We start from the raw sequence: 19,849 nt of genomic DNA, 5'->3' as shown, positions 1-19,849 counted from the left end.
AGTTTCGTTTTTTTTTAAATTAAAACCAATTAGAGTTAGTATCTGTTGGTAGCATGTCTCATTACGTAACTCCCACGTACCGACGCCGATTGATTTTTGTTTGCATCGCCCTACGTTGTACGCATGCGTTAATAACTTAACGCACACACCCCAAGCCGGCACTGACATACATGCGCAAAATCAACCGAAACTCACAATCAAACCTCGACCCTTAGAGGTCAACCATAAAGTCGTATTTCGCGGTGGCACTCGGTTTTATATTATTAGACAATTCGTTCCTATTAAGGCTTACACAGGCGCGCCCTCTCCCATACAAATCGGGAAAGTCAGTCGCGTCAGGTTTTCCTGTTCTTTCTGTATATTCTGAAAATTCCCATCTTTCGGTAATATCTAATCATTCTTCCGCTATATTACGTGCGTGATATTGATTGCGAGCGTTGACAATATGAAATTCAGTGAAAACAAAATTTAATTCTGAAATAGGAGTCGTGACTAAAAATAGATCATTGCTCGATACGTAGGGTAATTTAGTGAGAGCTTTCCATTCATAAATTACATTCATTTCGCGTTCGGCATTGAGGTAAAACACTTCTCAGATCTCGTGTTGTCGGTGATCGAATATAGGCAATTTTGACAGCGGCTAATTGACAAGGGCCGCAACCCAGTTCAGTACGTGACAAGTTTCAGGAACTAGGAACAGCAATGTGAGTATTTAAATAAATGTTTTAATGCCAAACATCTTTAAGACTTTATATGATTTGCTTTTTGTCAACTCAATTGTCGTTCAAATTTGAGATTTCATGCTTTGTTTTGTTTGATTTAAATATTTTTCTCGCATGATATTTATTGAATTTATTATATATACCAAACCCCTAAAGAAATTTACTTATTCTTTTTACATTAAACCAAGGAAATGAATGAATGGAATATGTACGTAGATAAATATATTTTTGTTACATATTGCTGCTATTTACGCACAATTCTAGAATATACTAACTTTTAATGTATTAAGTTTTTTCCAGGCCTATTGATTTTGTATTATAATTTAGATCGGCCGCAAACTTATAGCGGACCGTGCGTCAGCCGTTTAGTGGGCACTTGACCTAATTTAGTTTCCACAGAAATATTGCGAGAAGGAAATTCATTCAATCATTATAAGGCTTGGAGGGATTGATTATTAAAGACGTAGCGTACGATGACGATTACAGAATGAAGTTTTAATTTGACATCATACCCACCTATGGTGTAGTCATCCACTGCGATTATTGCATTTATAAATTACTAGATGTTACTTGCGGCTTAGCCCGTAGGGTCAAGGAAAAGCGTGAGTGTAACTTCCTGTGAAACGAGATTTCTATTCGGGATAAAAAAACAACTTATGTCTTATAACTGGACCTAAAACTCTCACTTTCAAAAATTATGTCAATCCTTTGCTTTTTTTGACGTGAATGAAGCGACAAAGAAACACAAGCAAACAAGCTTTCACATTTAAAGTTCCTATTATTATATTTATACGATTGATATTGATTATACATATAAAAACTGTCAACTGTCAATTGATTTCTGCCGTGAAGCAGTAATGCGGTTTGAAGGGTGGGCCGGGCCAGTCGTGCTGTTAAACTGATAATTACAGCTCATGTCTAAAGATGGGCGTTTACGTTGTTGATGTCTGTGGGCACCATATATGGGAAGTCGCCGTGATCTAAGCGATAAGACCAGGCAGATACCAATTTTTATAATGAAATACGTACTTAACAAATGTTCACGATTGACTTCCACGGTGAAGGAATAACATCGTGTAATAAAAATGAAACCCGCAAAATTATAATTTGCGTAATTACTGGTGGTGGGACCTCTTGTGAGTCCGCACGGGTGGGTATCACCGCCCTGCCTATTTCTGCCGTGAAGCAGTAATGCGTTTCGGTTTGAAGGGTGGGGCAGCCGTTGTAACTATACTGAGACCTTAGAACTAACATCTCAAGGTGGGTGGCGCATTTACGTTGTGGATGTCTATAGGCTCCAGTAACCACTTAACACCAGGTGGGCTGTGAGCTCCTCCACCAATCTAAGCAATAAAAAATAAAAATAAACTATACTGACACCTTAGAACTTAAATTTCAAGGTGGGTGGCGGCATTTACCTATTGAAATGAAATGCATACAGACATGAAATATTTATTAATAACAGAAAACATACGGACCATATATACATAAATACATAGAAATAAATAAATACTTAGAACTAAATACAGAGAAAAAAGTAAATTGTACTTAAAAATTCAAATAACATTTTGGAATATACGTTATAGGTATATTAAATCACTTCAATGATGGAGCACATCGCGTTTCAAGAGATCACCGCCCAAAATTAAGTTTTGCGGGGCCCTTTTTTTATCTTCTTACTATTTGAATACTGAACTTTGTGATACAGCGTTTTCATCAAATAAATGTAATCGGTTAATGACTCAATGAGTCCTTTGTCTTCAACTATTAGGATTTGAATTAATTTTGAATTGAATAATTTTTTGTATGTTTTACAAAATGTCTCTTAGTTGAGTGTGCCTCTTGGCATAAGCCTTCTCTAACATATTCCATTGTTGTCTATCTTTAGCATATCACAACTTTACAGGTTTTGAAATGAAAATGTTTACTGGTGGTAGGACCTCTCGTGAGTCCGCGCGGGTAGGTACCACTACCCTGCCTATTTTTGACGTGAAGCAGTAATGCGTTTCGGTTTGAAGGGTGGGGTAGCCGTTGTAACTATACTGAGACCTTAGAACTTATATCTCAGGGTGGGTGGCGCATTTACGTTGTAGATGTCTATGGGCTCCAGTAACCACTTAACACCATGTGTGCTGTGAGCTCGTCAACCGACATAGCAATAAATAAAAAAAGCCTTATAAAATTTGAATATAAATCTATTAGTCATACATAACTGTAATTGCAAATTTCAACAGTTCGCTGATAAATACTATGTTTTTTTCTTACAATTAACTTGCTAACTTGGTTTGCTAGAACGTTGTCAGTACACGAACAACAGTATGAAAATTAATATCGGAGGAAAAAGTGTAAGGTAAGCGTTCATTGAAATTAAAACAGGTCCACGGGGGGTGATTTCGGACTAACATAAAGACTACGCAATGTAATATGTACAATGAGCGACTTGTTAGCACGTGACGTTAAAAACAGTGCTGTCTGCGTATACATAAAAGGGTTATATAGATCAAAATAAACTTTATTCCAAATGCTTTAGGACAACATATTTGACAAAACGATTTATAATGAATAGGGTTATATAGATCAAACACAAACATTATTCCAATGCTTTAGGACAACATATTGACAAAACGATTTTATTGCTTAAAAATGACCGAAGCACATACGAGTATAAACTTCACCTGGTAGTATAAAGTTGCTGATCTCAAATATGTGTGACGCTGTTTTTTTAATTTTATTAAAACTTTTAAGTGAAAATGAGAATATGTTTTTTGGGTTTAATTAGAGCTCTTAATGTTTTAATGTTTCTAAATTTAGGGATACAATAACAACATACACGCGAAAGCTTAAAGCAAAGTTTATGGACGTAATAAATTCATTTTCTGTTATTTCGTTAAGGGAATGTTATTCCCCGATTTTAACGTGTTTGGGGTCCGTGTTTTGTTTTAGTTATAAACTCAATGTAAATATCTACTTTGCCTTTTCCACTTCTCTGGCATAAAACATTTTCAATTGAAAAGTATTCAACTGAATGTCTGTGTACTTTAGAAGTCTATTCATTATCGTCATCAAGTATTAATATCACTCCCACACATGGCTTGAATCTTGAATATTAGTAATGTCAAACATTATGAATACGTGCTTTAAATTATAACTGGATACATTTTGAAAATTGAAATGGCAGGCCTTTAAGAAAAGTCTACCACAAATTGGGAATCCAGTTTCACAACTGACAAGAATAGTCATAAGACTCAGAGCTTGCTTAGTCCCAAATGTTTATAGCATATCCTAAATCAATACATAAGATTATTACCCTGTATTATTTGGATTTTAAAGTTAAAACTCTTTCAAATCAAATCAAATCAAATCAAATCAAAAAAGTTTTATTCAACATAAATGAAAGTACATACTTGTTGAACGTCAAAAGAATTACCGCCAATTCACAAGAATTAGCCTCCGTCCTGAGAAGAATTGGCAAGAAACTCAGCGGGCATGTTTTTTTTTTTTTTTTTTTTAAATATTAGATTTTTATTTTTATTTTAAATATTATTATTTTTTTAAATATTCATATTACAATAAGTAATTATAACATAACAATTTTACAATATTGAAATTCCCGGAGCGAGCAACTCATTCCCACTTTGTGCAATCTTCTAGATAATCATTGACTTTATAGTAAGCTTTATTGCACAGATGTTCTTTAATAGTTTTCTTAAACCTATGTATATGTAGGTTCTGAACATCTTGTGGGATTTTGTTGTACAGGCGCACAGACAAACACCCGAATGAATTTCGTATCTTATGTAACCTACTCATCGGCACAACAAGCTTGTGTTTGTTCCTAGTATTTTTATTATGTATGTCCGACATCTTAGGAAACTCCTCAATATGTTTACGAACATACATCAAATTTTCAAAGATGTACTGGGATGGCATAGTGAGAACTTTAATTTCTTTAAATTTTTCCCTCAGGGATTCCCTTGAGTGCATGTTATAAATAGCACGTATAGCTCTTTTCTGCAGAATAAATATCATTTCTACATCGGCCGCATTGCCCCATAGCAAAATGCCATAGGACATGACACTGTGGAAGTAACTAAAGTAAACTAAACGAGCCGTGTCCGCATTTGTTAACATTCTAATTTTTTTTACTGCGTATGCTGCAGAGCTAAGCTTACTCGCCAATTTATGAATATGAGGTCCCCACTGCAGTTTGGAGTCCACTGTTATACCAAGAAATACGGTTGACTCAACAAGCTCCAATGATTCCTCAGAAACAATTACATTACTATCTACTTGTCTCACATTTAAAGATGATTTAATACATTTTAAAGTAAATTTAATACATTTCGTTTTCTTACTATTCAATAATAGGTTATTGATACGGAACCAATGAACCACACACGAAATCGCATCATTCACTTCGTCATAGACTTGTAATTGTCGTTTAATTTTAAATATTAAAGATGTATCATCTGCGAATAATACGACCTCGTGTCGGGACTCAATAAAACTAGGCAAATCGTTTATATATATTAGAAATAAAAAAGGACCCAAAATGGAACCCTGAGGTACACCCATTTTCAACGTGGTGCCTGAAGATCTATTTCCTTTCACATCTACTGTTTGTATCCTTCCTGATAAATAGGAAGTAATAAGTTCCAATGCACCATCCCTAATACCATAGTGATGTAGTTTCCTCACCAATGTTTCATGTTCAACACAGTCAAATGCTTTGGATAAGTCACAGAAAATTCCAAGACAATCATGCGATTCCTCCCAAGATTGAAATATATTTTTGATTAGATAAGCACCTGCATCAGTTGTAGAGCGACCCCTTGTAAACCCGAATTGTTTATTATGAAGCAGGTTATTTGAATTGAAATGTTCTAAAAGTTGTGTCAAAATAATTTTTTCAAAGATTTTACTCAACGTAGGGAGTACTGAAATAGGTCTATAGTTAGAGGGGTCATCAGTACTACCAGATTTAAAAAGAGGAATCACTTTACTATGTTTCATTAAGTCAGGAAATACACCACACTTAATACAATCATTAAAAATACTAACAAGATGAGAAGCAATAATGTCTATTACAGACTTCAAAACCTTTACTGATATTCCCCACAAGTCAGCTGTATTTTTTACATTAAGGCTATTAAAACTTTTTATTATATTGTTTGAATTAATTTTCTTAAATTTAAAAATTTCATTGCATTTCTTGACATGGTTATGCAATAATATTTCAGCTGCTGTGGGGGATGAATTTAGAGATGTGGTAGTTGAAACTGGAATGTCAGAGAAAAACTTTTCAAAAGCATTAGCATTAGCTTTTCTTATTAAACTCAACAGCTTGTAATGGAAATTTGATCAGAAATTCTGATTATTACCCTGTATTATTTGAATTTTGAAGTTAAAACTCTTTTCCTATTAAACTTTCCAACAGCCCGTAATAGAAATTTGATCAGAAATTCTCCTCGAAGTATTCTTATCATAACATATATAACATATTCACGTATAATATGCCTGAAAGCGCTTTATAGATAACATAAACAATCTCCTTTGAAAACATTAAGAGAATAATAATTAGTTAAAAACCAAGCAACACTCACGAAGCTGGTTGCGTAACTTCAAACGATCTCGTTGATGAAAACACGAGTTATTTCGCTAAATTAGAGCCCATTGTAAGCAACTTTCCAAGCTGTCAATGTTGTTAGCAAGAATAGCGAATAATACGACATTACTTGAATAAATAACAATTAATACCACGTTGATATTGTGTAACAATTTCTTAAATCACTTTTCGAGAACAATGATGTAATTTATATATCTTCTACCTGGATTAGTAATCGCGAAAGCCGGTTCGTATTTCAACTGACCAGTTCGAATGCAAAATACGATATTAATATTTTTCAATGCTAGCGAGAGGCAGACAATCTTATATCCCTTTGATACTATTATAAACATACATTTCGAATGTATCTTCTCCTCAAAAACCCGCTACCTCCCAAACACCCGACCGAGAGGGCTGGTGGTCGTGACGCCGACGACCGCCAGTCAGGCGTCCCGAGGGGGAGGGTGATGAGAGAGATGTGCTCCGCACTAAACACTTCACTTTCCCTCCTTTGCCTTTTCATGAGTTCTGTCTCATGTGAGGTTTGGACGTTGGTTGTTGAGCGACAGAAGGTTTTAGTCGGTTCGACTCCGACATACTCCGAACGCCGTCCCCAGTGGAGGGCGGAAGTCCGGCGATTTCCTCCTGACCAAAAAAAAAAAAACCTCCCAAACACTCACTAACTTCACATATCTTTATGAAGCGGTGGTTGAGTCTGACAGTTAATAGTTGCATTAAAGCTGTTGCAACCTTATTTATCTATTCCGTGATTGCAACTAAAGTCTTAAGGTGAGCTGCATCATTTACTTTGATGGATTTCTTTAAGTGAGAGTGTTATTGAAAAGTTTATACTACAAAAAGCTTTTCTATATAAGTTAATTATAAAACGACAAATACAGCCGTCGCTCGAGGTAAGGAAGATCTGAGCCGTCAGACACAGCTTGTTAAGCTAGCGTCGATTCAAACAGGGTCTCAATGGGTGCCTTTGTTTAAGCCGATCATCTTATCTACAAAGGGGTCTGTCAAACTTCATTTGTATTATTAAGTTTTGGTAACTCCCAACATTCTTGTTGAATAATATTCTGTCTTAAAGTTTGTGTTACGAAATAATAACATTTGTCAGGCTTACGAAAAACATTTTGGTAAGCCGAACTGCCGAACTCAATGAATTTTCTCGAATGGGCCGTGTCTACGTCTTCTGCGTACTGAACAGATCTTAAGATGGTAAATTATCATCATTGTCTCATTGTAATATTTTTATTCCACATTGAAAATACAAATGAACAATTATAATGATCAAATCATAAATGAATGTGTAAAAATAAAAACATTTGAGGTTATCATATTGAAAATTTGTTAGAAGTAAATTGAAATTATCATAATGACTTTTGGCTTAGTATGTACAAAATGCTATTAAAAGTGTGTCTGGACTACAGGACTATTCCATAAGATGACGTTTGTAAATTTTGTTATGTAACAAAGATGTCGTTTCCTTTTTCAATTATAATTTCAAAATTTCCATAAAATATAGGTAAATTTTAATAATTAAAGTTAATTTATGAAATTTCTTTATTACGAAGCATTTTTTAATTTTCATTTTCTTTTTGGATATAATGAGATTAAGCTGTGATGAATAGCTTGTGATGTTCAAATACTTGAACGTTCAAAGAATTTTTCAATGGCTTCGAAATTAAAAATAAACCTTTTGTTACTTAATTACCCATAAACACGTGTATTTTGTTAGAAGCAACGGTTGTATTAATTATGTTTGTGCTTGTTTTAAAACATTGCCTGGTTTGTTACCTATATTTGTTTTAATCTGAAACTAAAATACTAACAATGAAAGTTTATTTGTTAGTCACTCGTATTAGCTATTATAGTAGTCATCCAACTACGAAAATTACAACAATAAACTTAGAACCTCTGCTGTACTATCGATATTTTAATGCACATATATAGTGCGATATTGAAGTCGTCGTGTACTAAAGGATAAAACGTCCGGTGCATTCGTATGTAGCGATGCACCGGTGTACGAATCCCGCAGGCGGGTACCAATTTTTCTAATGAAATACGTACTTAACAAATTTTCACGATTGACTTTCACGGTGAAGGAATAACATCGTTTAATAAAAATCAAACCTGCAAAATTATAATTTGCGTAATCACTGGTGGTAGGACCTCTTGTGAGTCCGCACGGGTAGGTACCACCACCCCGCCTATTTCTGCCGTGAAGCAGTAATGCGTTTCGGTTTGAAGGGTGGGGTAGCCGTTGTAACTATACTGAGACCTTAGAACTTATATCTCAAGGTGGGTGGCGCATTTACATTGTAGATGTCTATGGGCTCCAGTAACCACTTAACACCAGGTGGGCTGTGAGCTCGTCCACCCACCTAAGCAATAAAAAAAAACCATATAAAATACTATCCATTACAATTGTGAAACGCTCCATAAATAAACTTAGTTTAATTTTTTTTTTTATTAAACACTACATCAACTAACACTCACTTTATCAAATATCGCAATCTAATACAAAAGTCATAATTACTTATTAAACCTTTCAACAATTTCGGTGAAGATGAATAAGGGTCTATTGCACGCAATTATCTTCGAAGAAAAGCCAAAAGGCTTACAGATAATAATGATGTCAAACAATATCATTGACCTATAATTTATAAGAGGGAATTTATTACCGAACCTTTTTTTTTAAGTTCAATATTATTCAGATGTCTCTTGGGTTCTACACCACACAAGGAATATCGGTGAAGCACCGATGACCCCACAGAACTATATTACTAACATATCGTACTTATCAGAAAGAACTCTCGTATTGTATAGAAATCTAAATGGATCGTGAATGACTTGGTATTTTAAAAAGCTCTCATTAGCTTAACATGGAATAAAATTAATCTTTCAACGAGATTATTTTAACCTACTTCAAGACATTCGTTTATTTCGAATTTTATTACTGTATCCCAATACCCTAACCAGGAGAAAGGTGACAAAAATGACTTTTTACTTTGGAACCGATTTTCTAGTAAGATTCTTTAATTTGGGTCGACGAACTCACACGAGACCGTAAATACCACCACCCACGTTCAGACATAAGTTCTAAGGTCTTAGTTTTTAGAGTATAACGACTGCTCCACCCTTCAAACTGAAACGCGTTACTACTTCACGGCAGATATAGGAAGGGTGGTACAACCTACCTGTGCGGACTCACAAGAGGTCCTACCACCAGTAATTACGCAAATTAAAATTTTGCGGGTGTGATTTTTATAACACGATGTTATTCTTTCGCCGTGGAAGTCAACGGGAACATTTATGAAGTACGTATTCCGTTAGAAAAATTGGTACCAGCCTGCGGGATTCGAACACCGTCGCATCGTCTTACATAAATGCACCGGGCGTCTTATCCTTTAGGTTACGACGCCTTCAAACTAGATATATTTTACTAGATTTATGTGTTTATCTAACGGGCTACGAAAAACTACTAATACATTGTTATCACTCATCTTCTACACTTACATAACCCCCACCGCTCCTGGTGAATCGGGAAAAGCCTCCGGACCACTAGTAACCCCTCGTCCATAAAAAAAATAATTACGTAACGAATTCAACTTGAGTCTTACAAACAAATCAATGAAAATTTTAAATTCCTATGTATTTACGGGTCATCTGTCTGACCTTATCGTATACATAATGAATATTGATGACGTCACCACGCAGGGCGACGGAGGGTGGCTTGGCGCCGGGCGGTGATGACATGCCCGTGGGCGGACCAAAGACGCCCCAGCAGATTGCCGCCCAACGTCGCTTGCAACAAACCCAAGCTCAAGTCGATGAGGTATTTATTAACATAATATCAAATGTATTGTTACGCAATTCACCGTTTACTTAATTTTATTATTTATTTATTTGAGTTATTAAACAACACATATTACTTTCAGAGAAGGCAGATATTGATGATTTATATTAAATTACAAATAAATACTAAATTAATAATATTAAAATAATATTCAATAATAAATAATAATAATAATAATTTAATAACTAAAATATATTATTAAAGAGAGTCCCTTTAGGCAAGGTTCCGAAGATACTGGCAGCGTTCCGCCTAGCTAGACTAATTCTTTAATTTTAATTTTTTTTTATTTATTTTACTTCATATTCGTTAATGTACATTGTCTTATTGTCTGAGGAATTCAACGTTGAAGGAGAAACGAACGTAGGTAGTTTATTTTTTGATATATTAAAAGAAAAATAGATGTTATACAAATTATGTCTACAAACATAGTCATCATCATCATAGTCGGCTACTTTTGGCAGAGCAGTCGTGATAATGTAGAACCCTTGTTTATTATAGCCTTGATAGCTGTTCTCCATAACGTTTACTAAACGAGTATACAGATATAAGTGAAAGATTTGCATAAAATGCATATTATGCACAATGCACATAAATATTAAAAATATTTTAGATTTAATAAATATTGTTAATTAAAGTTTTTAGATACAAGGATCGTACATATGGGATCGGATCAAACATATCTTGAGGGCCAGACAAGTAACATTATACTAGATTTAAAGCTTGTAGACAATTATACAAATTCAATTATACAAACTAAACAGATAGGACGTAACCATAGTCTATTTAATTTGATATATAATACTTGAATAATTTCCTTGGTTTTGTCCACTAAACAGCTTACATTCGCTGTTCATTCGGAGTTATTTATTAAATATGGATGATCTTAAATATGATTGACATTTGAAATCTGAAATCTTTGAAATGCATAGTTCTGGGACTCATAACTTGTTTCCTTCCGTGGGGGTCGTCGCGTCCCCGTGCGGGTGCGCGGAGCGGGCCTCGGCGAAACCCCTCTGCCCGGACTGAATCTCCCTGCCTATTGCGGCAGGAGTGATGCACTGCGGGATGATGTGTAGCAGGCTTGAGGTTGAGATGGGTGGGATCGACTTCTTTCCTCTTCTCTTCTCTTCTTACTTCTTTCTTCCTCTGGGGCGGCTGCTTCTCTCCTCAATTTTTTTACCGTACTTTGTACTTTTTGTATCTAATGTTACTCTATTCCAGCACACAATATTTATTTATTTTAATTAAGTAAATGTCGATTTGAAACAATACATGTCGATTAATTCATTTTCACCGTGTTTGCTCACATCCAATACGCGCCGTATTTCCTGGAAATCAAACAGGAAATTGAACGTATTCCTTCGAGTCCGTGTTTGCGTAAACACGTTTTCCGTATTCCTTTTCATACCTTTCGCAATTCCAATTCTATTTAAACGAGTTTCATCCGTTTTTTTTAATAAAACGCAAAGTTACAATTACGAGAGATTTACGGGTTATTTTGCGAACCCGCAATCCAAAGTTCCACTGTCCAGTCTATTTATGGAGCAAAACTGTCATGCATTCCAATAGTAGAACGAGACAACCGGTATGCAATAGAAATGTCAAGTCAAGTGAGTAGCATTATTAAAGCATATAAACCTAAAAATCCTTTCAATTACGAAGTGTGTAAAAACAACAGAATTGACTATTTCCAGCCCGAACTTGCATCTTTGTTTAGCAATCGAAGAACTTCATCTTACGTATGTAGTATTAAAAAAGTCAAATGGATTATAAGGAAAACTGTAAGAAATCCTTTAAAATAACTCTCCCGCCTTCTTTTTACCATCTCACCACCCACCACAGAAGCTAAATCTATCGATGTAGCCCAGAATCAGTACGCTATGCACAGTGCATTTTCAGAGATCTTTCGCCACTTACTATCCGCCTCTAGTTCTTGATAAGAACTGCATGCGAAAGGTAAAATACCGAAGAGAATAGGGTGCATTCGAAGAGACCTATTCAGCATTTAGTGGACACGGGTTGCAGAAGAGATGAGAAGAGAGATCCGCCTCTGGAATGAACCCCATTTCAGGACGTTTCTTAAGACGTTTAGCGATAAGCTGCGATTCTAGATGTGCTTCTGGCATTGCTAATGTCTCTAAATATCGAAAACCGTTGACTGATCATTAGGTGAATCACGAGTCCAAGTATAAGATAATAATAACACGCAATTTATGCGCAAATTATTCTCATATTAACTTTTTATACTTCGAATTAATGATTCTGATTTTTTTTATTTAACAATGATATCGCATAATGTTTATTTTAATATTAAAAAAAACTTACATTAAGACTACAAAACAGAGTAAAATTTATTATACGCCCAAATATAAAGAATATATACGTTAAACGTATTGTCAACGTTAATAATAGACTTACATTATCAACATACCTCGTAAACGCAACCCACTCTCAATAAATAAATGAAGCGAAATGAAGGCACGAACATAATAATATCACATAATGTTTTACTAAGGATGTTTCCGTTTGACGTCATAACGCTTGCGTCAGAGATTATAGTTGGATGTAATAATCCATATCGAGGGATGAAAATCTATTTGGGTTAAACGACATTTTTGTAACTTTACAGGAAAGCCATTAAAAGTTTAAAATCTATCTTCTTCTTCTTCTTCTTCTTATATATGTATATAAATGAATTGCTGTTCGTTAGCCTCGCTAAAACTCGAGAACGGCTGGACTGATTTGGCTAATTTTTGTCTTGAATTATTTGTGGAAGTCCAGAGAAGGTTTAAAAGGTAGATAAATGAATGAAAATGTTCGGAATTAAATAAAAATAACAATTTTGTTTTTCCTTTGATGTGTCCCCCGTCGGACGGATTCCTTTTGTTTGTTTTAAGTTTATTTTACACAAAAGCTTAGGTCTTTTATTTATCGATTGAGGTACTACGAAGTCTGCCGGGTCAGCTAGTTTTGAATCAATAGCATAACAAATATTTCTTCTGGTATTTGAATGGGGTAAATTTAAATGGAGGTAAATTTAATGGGCTTAATTGTAGTTCAATTAAGAACATCGAACTCTTGATGCTAATAGCAAATAAAACGCACTTTTGATTACAAAGATTCACGTATTCAGCGAAATGTTGCTTAAACCTTTCACCCCGCCTTTAACCTTTCACCCCTCGATATGATTAAGACGGGCGTCTACAGAAATAAAGATTCAAGGAGTAGTGATGATAACTTCATTATTATCAACTTAAATGAATGTAGTGAACTAATTTGGACGCGAATAGTTCTGGACGCTAATTAATAATTTGAAATCTATACATAAATAGGCAAAGACAAAAAAATTACATGGCATTTTTTTTCAGTTTTTCTATCAAGTTTTTTTTAATGGCCATTCGTGAAATTTTGTGTTGGAAAATAGTAGGATTCTCTTTTTAAATATAAATAACAAAACAAAACAGAAAATGTAACTTATTAAATTAATCTAAAACGTAGGTCAAAAATTAATTGCAGTCCAAATCTGTGCCTAAGACTTTGTTGTAGATATGTGCCCAGAGCTCGGTCTACCGTCAGTTAACGTAAATAAATAAATATCTCTGCCGTTGAATAAAACTATGATTATAAATCGTTTTCAGGTCGTTGATATAATGAAAACAAACGTGGAAAAAGTTCTGGAGCGCGATCAAAAGCTCTCCGAACTTGACGACAGAGCAGGTAAGGTTTCAATATCGGATTAATTCAGCTTTATATTTATTTTTTTAATTAAGAGATTCCTTTATTATGAAATCTCTTCTATTTAAATACATACATTTCGAATAAGTACTTTCCATGTATTTTTCGTGATCAAATTTGAATCTTATTAAAATAAGCACGAAAGTAAATAGTAATTCTACAAAACTACCTATTGCCTGTCAGTTACTGGTTTTCTTGAATTATATTCGGAAATTACTAACAATAAAATTGTCTGTATTAACATCAAACACGCTGCTCTAACTTTTTATATATTGGTAAATCTCATTTCGTAATTTAAATTCTTTATGACTTGCAATTCGAATGTACTTTTCCTCAATCCCCCAGAACGAAAAAGAAAAGTTGAGAGGTTGTTAGTGCTCAGTAGATCAATTCAAACTTCTCTGGAAAATGTCGTTTAGTGCGACTAAATATTTTCTCAAACATCTTCTAATCTAAGATACTGCTAAAGTTTAATCTACATAAACTTTCATCAATAAATGAAGCATTTATGTTTTTTATTGCTTAGTTGGATGGACGAGCTCACAGCCCGCCTGGTGTTAAGTGGTTACTGAAGCCCATAGACCTATACAACGTAAATGCGCCACTCACCTTCAGATATAAGTTCTAAGGTCTCAGTATAGTTACAACGGCTACCCCACCCTTCAAAGCGAAACGCATTACTGCTTCACGGCAGAAATAGGCGGGGTGGTGGTACCTACCCGTGCGGACTCACAAGAGGTCCTACCAACAGTAAGTAATAATGCAACTAACAAGAGGATAACGTTTTGTTGTGCTTATAGATGCACTACAACAAGGCGCTTCACAATTTGAACAGCAAGCCGGCAAGCTTAAGAGCAAATTCTGGCTGCAGAACTTAAAGGTATGACAACAGATCTTTGCTACATCAACATCATTTGTCATTTTCATCATTTAGAGACTAAGCAAATGTATATACTTTACCGAAAGTGTTTTTTCTTTTTTAATAACGTAAACAAACAGAGCTCAACGCATGTTGTTAAGCATCAAATGGGATATTTTTTTATTGCTTAGATGGGTGAACGAAATCACAGCCCACCTGGTATTAAGGGGTTACTGGAGCCCATAGACATCTACGACGTAAATGCGCCATCCACCTTGAGATATAAATTCTAAGGTCTCAAGTACACCGGCTGCCCCACCCTTCAAACCGAAACGCATTACTGCTTCACGGCAGAAATAGGCAGGGTGGTGGTACCTACCCGCGCGGACTGCCAACAGGTCCTACCACCAATAAAAATGGTGGATACCTTAAGGCGTTTGATATTTGAAATTGACCCTCCGATTTATGTCATTACAGATGATGATCATCGCAGCCGTGATTGGAATCATCATCCTGGCTCTAATCATTGGTGAGTAATTCACATCATCAACAAAAAAAAATCGATTCACGTGCATAAAACACTTTTACGGTTTATCTTAAACCAAAGCGAAACCACGTTTTCGATTAAATTAAACATTATATCAAAGCCGCAAAAGTTTTTTAATCACATCGGCAACTAGAGAAACAAAAACAAAAATATTACTTGAAATTAAGTTACTAGACTAATGATGTGATTATTTTTCCTAATTTTCAGCCAACTTTGTGTGAACACATTTCGGTAACCGCAGTATATTATAGAAGTTATTGTTATAATGTTAATACCTAGTATATAACGTATATTGTTTTTAATCGTTACGTTATTGGTATTAAGCCTTTGTTGGTAAGTGGGCGAACGTAATGTGATTGTTAATATTAAATGTTGGCTTTATCTGTTCTATTATATCACTTCGTATACGTATATGTGTCTGTCGAAATGTTTTATAGCGTTTCGGTCTTCTAGCTCTCTGTAAGTAGTTATTCATATCATATATAACATTATTAATTTTGATTTCTCAAAGTATACATACCTCTAATCTCAACAGTCTTAAAAAACAGATCCCTACATGGTAAACTATAATGCCTATTGGGTTTTAGGACAGAAATACGTATGTGGCTCAGAATACAGCGACTACAATTTCAATTGTTTTTTAATAGATACACAGACCCAAGGTAGCTTTCGTGGCGCATGAAAAACTTGAGACATTATTCCAATACCACTCACAACACATGTCTAACACTTCATACTATGATATGAATAATTTACTTCCAGACAAAAATATAATCAGCTTTATTTTGCAACTGTTGTTCTTGTATCTGAAATTGCTCTTTGTATTATACATACTAAATTAAAATTGACAAAAATCAATAGTCATACGAGTATAACTATATAGTGTTGTTAAATAGCTTAACGCAAGAAATACTAATATATAACATCAAAGAACGCTTACCCTAACAATATCCGAAAACTTAGAAGCTTCAGATTACAGAATCGGTAATTTACGAAAAATTTAGGTAATAAAAATTTAATTGTGCAGTTTGAGCAGCTTAAAAAGCTTAAGTGAATAATGTTATCGCTAAAATGCTTTTAAATCAGTAACCAAGGACAATAGCATATAATCTACCTCAGATCTGTAAATAAAAGTGCTATCAATTTTTTAATAATTACAATGTTAACGAATTCCTAGAAACAAAGATTTCTAAGAAAAATTATATTATTTAAATGTTTAAGATAGATTTTTATAAAAACGTTTATTCGTAATGGAAAGTGATGAAAATAAAAAAAAAAACATTAAAGACTCATTATCATAAAATTCCTTATTCGCATGAATTTAAACATTAAACATACTTAAAATTTTGCAACAAACCCCAATACCTTTATTGTTTTGTCTAAATAAATACTATTTAATGCATTTCTTATGATAAATAATTATTGCTATCATATACAATATTCAAAGCTAATCCAATAATATTTTCTAGGTCTGTAAACATCTTGTGTGAAGGATTTCGTGTATGGTGAGATTTTATTTAATTGTTACGAAACTGTTAATAATGAAAAGTATTTTATTTGATCATTACCTATTTTTTTCAGATGGCACGAATGCTGACTTCATCATCAAGACCTTTATATAGTATAGTTTCCTTATAACTTATCACTATAATTATAATATCGATGTATATTTTATCAGTATATTAAATACCTCCGTATATAGTATTTAAACGTATTTAAAAATGTATTATTGGTATTTCGAAAATCACGCGTCTTAGACACATTTCGTTTACCTAAATCACATTTAAAACACTGAAAATATAGTGTATTTTTAGATGATCTTTTTTTGTTAAGAAAAAGATACTTACCTATTTTCTACCTATTAGATAAGAATTTATTGAAAATATGTGATCCTATCAGAATTTTTTTTTTTAATTATATGAAACATTCAACACTCTTTGGTTTATACAACAATACTTTTTCTAGCCTTACTATTTTTAAATGTATTTATTTTTATTTCTTGAATAATTTAATTGTTTAATGCAGGTCGTTGCGTGGTTGAAAAGTGTGTTGGGGCTTTTTGAAATAAATACTTTAACTTTATACTATTTCTGCTTGAAGTAAGTTTTAGCTTTTACAGTTCTTTCAACTGTGTTGCTTCCTCTAGTTAAAAGTGTTCTAAAACTTTTTGAATGATATTACTTTGAATATTTTTCATTTTTATACAACATTACTGTAACCAGTTTAAAATTCAATTAACGTAAGATCCATTTCGAACCATTTTTGATATAAGGATTTATTTTTATTATTTCAAGTATCCTCTTCGAGTTTGAAATACAGTCGCTGAATATTGTTTATTCCAGTAACTTAGATTTAATCTAGCTTAAGTACTTTAGACTTCTACATTGTGTTTTAAAATTATATAATGCGTTTTAAAAGTATATAATCGTTTGCATTTACATTAATCTAAAAATATTTGAAATTATTACAAGTATTCAAATTAAATAAAAAGCTTCGTAGTCAGTTAGAAACTATAAACATTCATATTTAGGCGTTTGAAAACAATTTAGATTAATTAATCACGTATATCGATGTGATTGTGTTAATAGTTCGGATTTTGTCAGTATCGTATGCAATATATCGTTAAAAGTATTTAAATTGATTTGATCAAGTAAAATATATTTAGATATTTGTGTATAGGCCGTATGATACTGGACTTTAAAAAATATGCCATAAAATTTAAGGCTGAGCCGCGTTGAGCAGAATGTGCTTTTTCCTTGGAAAAAAGCACTCTGTTCCGTTCTTTCCTTTTTTGGCATAGTTTTTATATTCCGTATATAAAGCTAATGGTTCTTTGTGCTTTTACATAAGCACTTCGTTGTTAAAATCTTAGGAAGGTGTTTGTAAATAATCGTAGCAAAAAACTTCAATTTTGAAATGTGTTCTTTGGGTACCGATGTCATTGACACTTTATGGTAAATAGACAAAGTTACTGTATAACCAATGCTACTCATATCAAATATAATTAATTCAGTCTTTGTAACATTTATGAATAAATTTTGAGAACGAAACGGACACATTTCAAAATTTGAGGTTTTATTTCACTGTAAGGTAAAAAACAAATACACCAGTCTTTAATATAGGATTAGTGTTATTAACATAACTTATTATAGAATGACAGTTATCTTCACTTCTCACTGATGTGGCTTTATTTAGCACCTAATTATATTATGTGTTTGATTTTGTTACCTTTAAATTTAAACATAATCTCAAACATGTAAAGCTGACACAAATAAACCGTTCGTATCAAATCGGAACGCATTTCAACCATCATATAGTACTCCAAAGAAAACAGCCATACCAAACACCAAATAAAAATGACAAACAATATATTGTATGAAATATTTTAACGATAGGTTTAACTAACAATACCAACCAAGAAACTCGATTACAGCATTAGGAACAACGGGCGAAAGTCCCAGATCAAAATTCCACAGTAATTCATATAAGCAAATGACTTAATAATGTTAAGTACTTCATATTCCGATGTCTAGAAATGAAAGTGTTATAGCATAAATAATTAGGTTTTTTTGTTTTGCATTATTGCCACGCATATAATCTTAAAAGCGTATGTAGCTAAATCAGCGTGTGTTTTAGATTTGCATTTGATTTAGGCTGTAGTTATTTAAGTATATTTATTATAGCTAGTTATTTAAGGCTGTTTCACGCATCATATAACCAAGCCTAACAAGTTAAACGACAAGATCGCGTACAGCCTAATATTGAATATCTATACTTGTTATGTATTTTGTTTTATGATGCCTGGAATAAACTTACAAACGAAAAATGTCCGAAGTTGCGAATTTTAGCTTAGCATAGACACATTGCGATAAGGTGTGTCGTAAATATCTAGTTTTAAACAGCATTTTAGTAGGTAATAATGTATGTATTAAATGTTTATAAAGGTCTGTAAAGGAAATTTAAAAATAAAACATTTTCAAATTCCATAGCTGTTAACTACATTATCGCTGAAACTCCGAGATATCCGAGTAACAGTATTCTTCGTTCAAAATGTTTGTAGTTTATAAAATGTTCTTAATGTTAAACTTGTGAAACTTATATCGATTAGAATTAAGTAATGATATCACTGTAATCACATCATGAAATAAAAGTTTAATTAAAGGTTTTACTAAAATATTGAATGTACCAAATTATTGTATTACTGCTTCACTGAAATAAAGCAAATTTAATAACAATAAAAATGTTGTGTTGTTTTCTTTTCTTAACTACATTAATTCGTTGCGCGTTTTCATCTACCATAGGTTTCCTTCACAGCATAGGGTATTATTGCTATTTACTGCTGAGAGATTTATGCATGAGAAAATCATTGCTCGGGCCCGTGGCAAATGTGGTAATTCTAAATATTAAATACTTTCCTGTACAAAATTTTTTTTCTCACAACTATAGATTTTTGATTCTCCCATCTGCTCCTAACTCTGGAATTAATAAGTAGCGGTCATTAGGTGTGTACTTGCAT

The 19,849-nt window shown here is 33.4% G+C and overlaps 1 protein-coding gene across 4 annotated transcripts; it reads left to right on the top strand.

Moving 5' to 3' along the window:
* The first annotated feature begins 303 nt into the window (after nucleotides 1–303).
* LOC114250441 (neuronal synaptobrevin) lies at nucleotides 304–19,574 on the top strand. 4 transcript variants are annotated; one of them, XM_028184315.2, is made up of 8 exons: nucleotides 304–704; nucleotides 10,054–10,171; nucleotides 13,831–13,909; nucleotides 14,728–14,807; nucleotides 15,264–15,315; nucleotides 15,541–15,666; nucleotides 16,803–16,833; nucleotides 16,915–19,574. In XM_028184315.2, coding segments are annotated over exons 1-6 (345 nt in total). In that variant the 5' UTR covers nucleotides 304–702; the 3' UTR covers nucleotides 15,555–15,666; nucleotides 16,803–16,833; nucleotides 16,915–19,574. The 4 variants fall into 4 exon arrangements, with proteins under 4 accessions (XP_028040116.1, XP_028040115.1, XP_028040118.1 ...); XM_028184314.2 differs by having other exon boundaries at nucleotides 16,803–16,838; XM_028184317.2 differs by lacking the exon at nucleotides 15,541–15,666.
* The last annotated feature ends 275 nt before the right edge of the window (nucleotides 19,575–19,849 follow it).

The sequence above is a fragment of the Bombyx mandarina genome, chromosome 07 (genome assembly GCF_030267445.1).
Source record: "Bombyx mandarina strain Sakado chromosome 07, ASM3026744v2".
In the NCBI taxonomy this organism is placed as follows: Eukaryota; Metazoa; Arthropoda; class Insecta; order Lepidoptera; family Bombycidae; genus Bombyx; species Bombyx mandarina.
The sequence above is the reverse complement of the archived record's forward strand: the minus strand, read 5'-3'. Positions and strand labels throughout refer to the sequence as shown.

Coding starts and splice junctions, on each gene's coding strand:
- LOC114250441 (XM_028184315.2), top strand. Junction 10,172..13,830: donor CCCAAGCTCAAGTCGATGAG/GTATTTATTAAC, acceptor AATCGTTTTCAG/GTCGTTGATATAATGAAAAC. Junction 13,910..14,727: donor CGAACTTGACGACAGAGCAG/GTAAGGTTTCAA, acceptor TTGTGCTTATAG/ATGCACTACAACAAGGCGCT.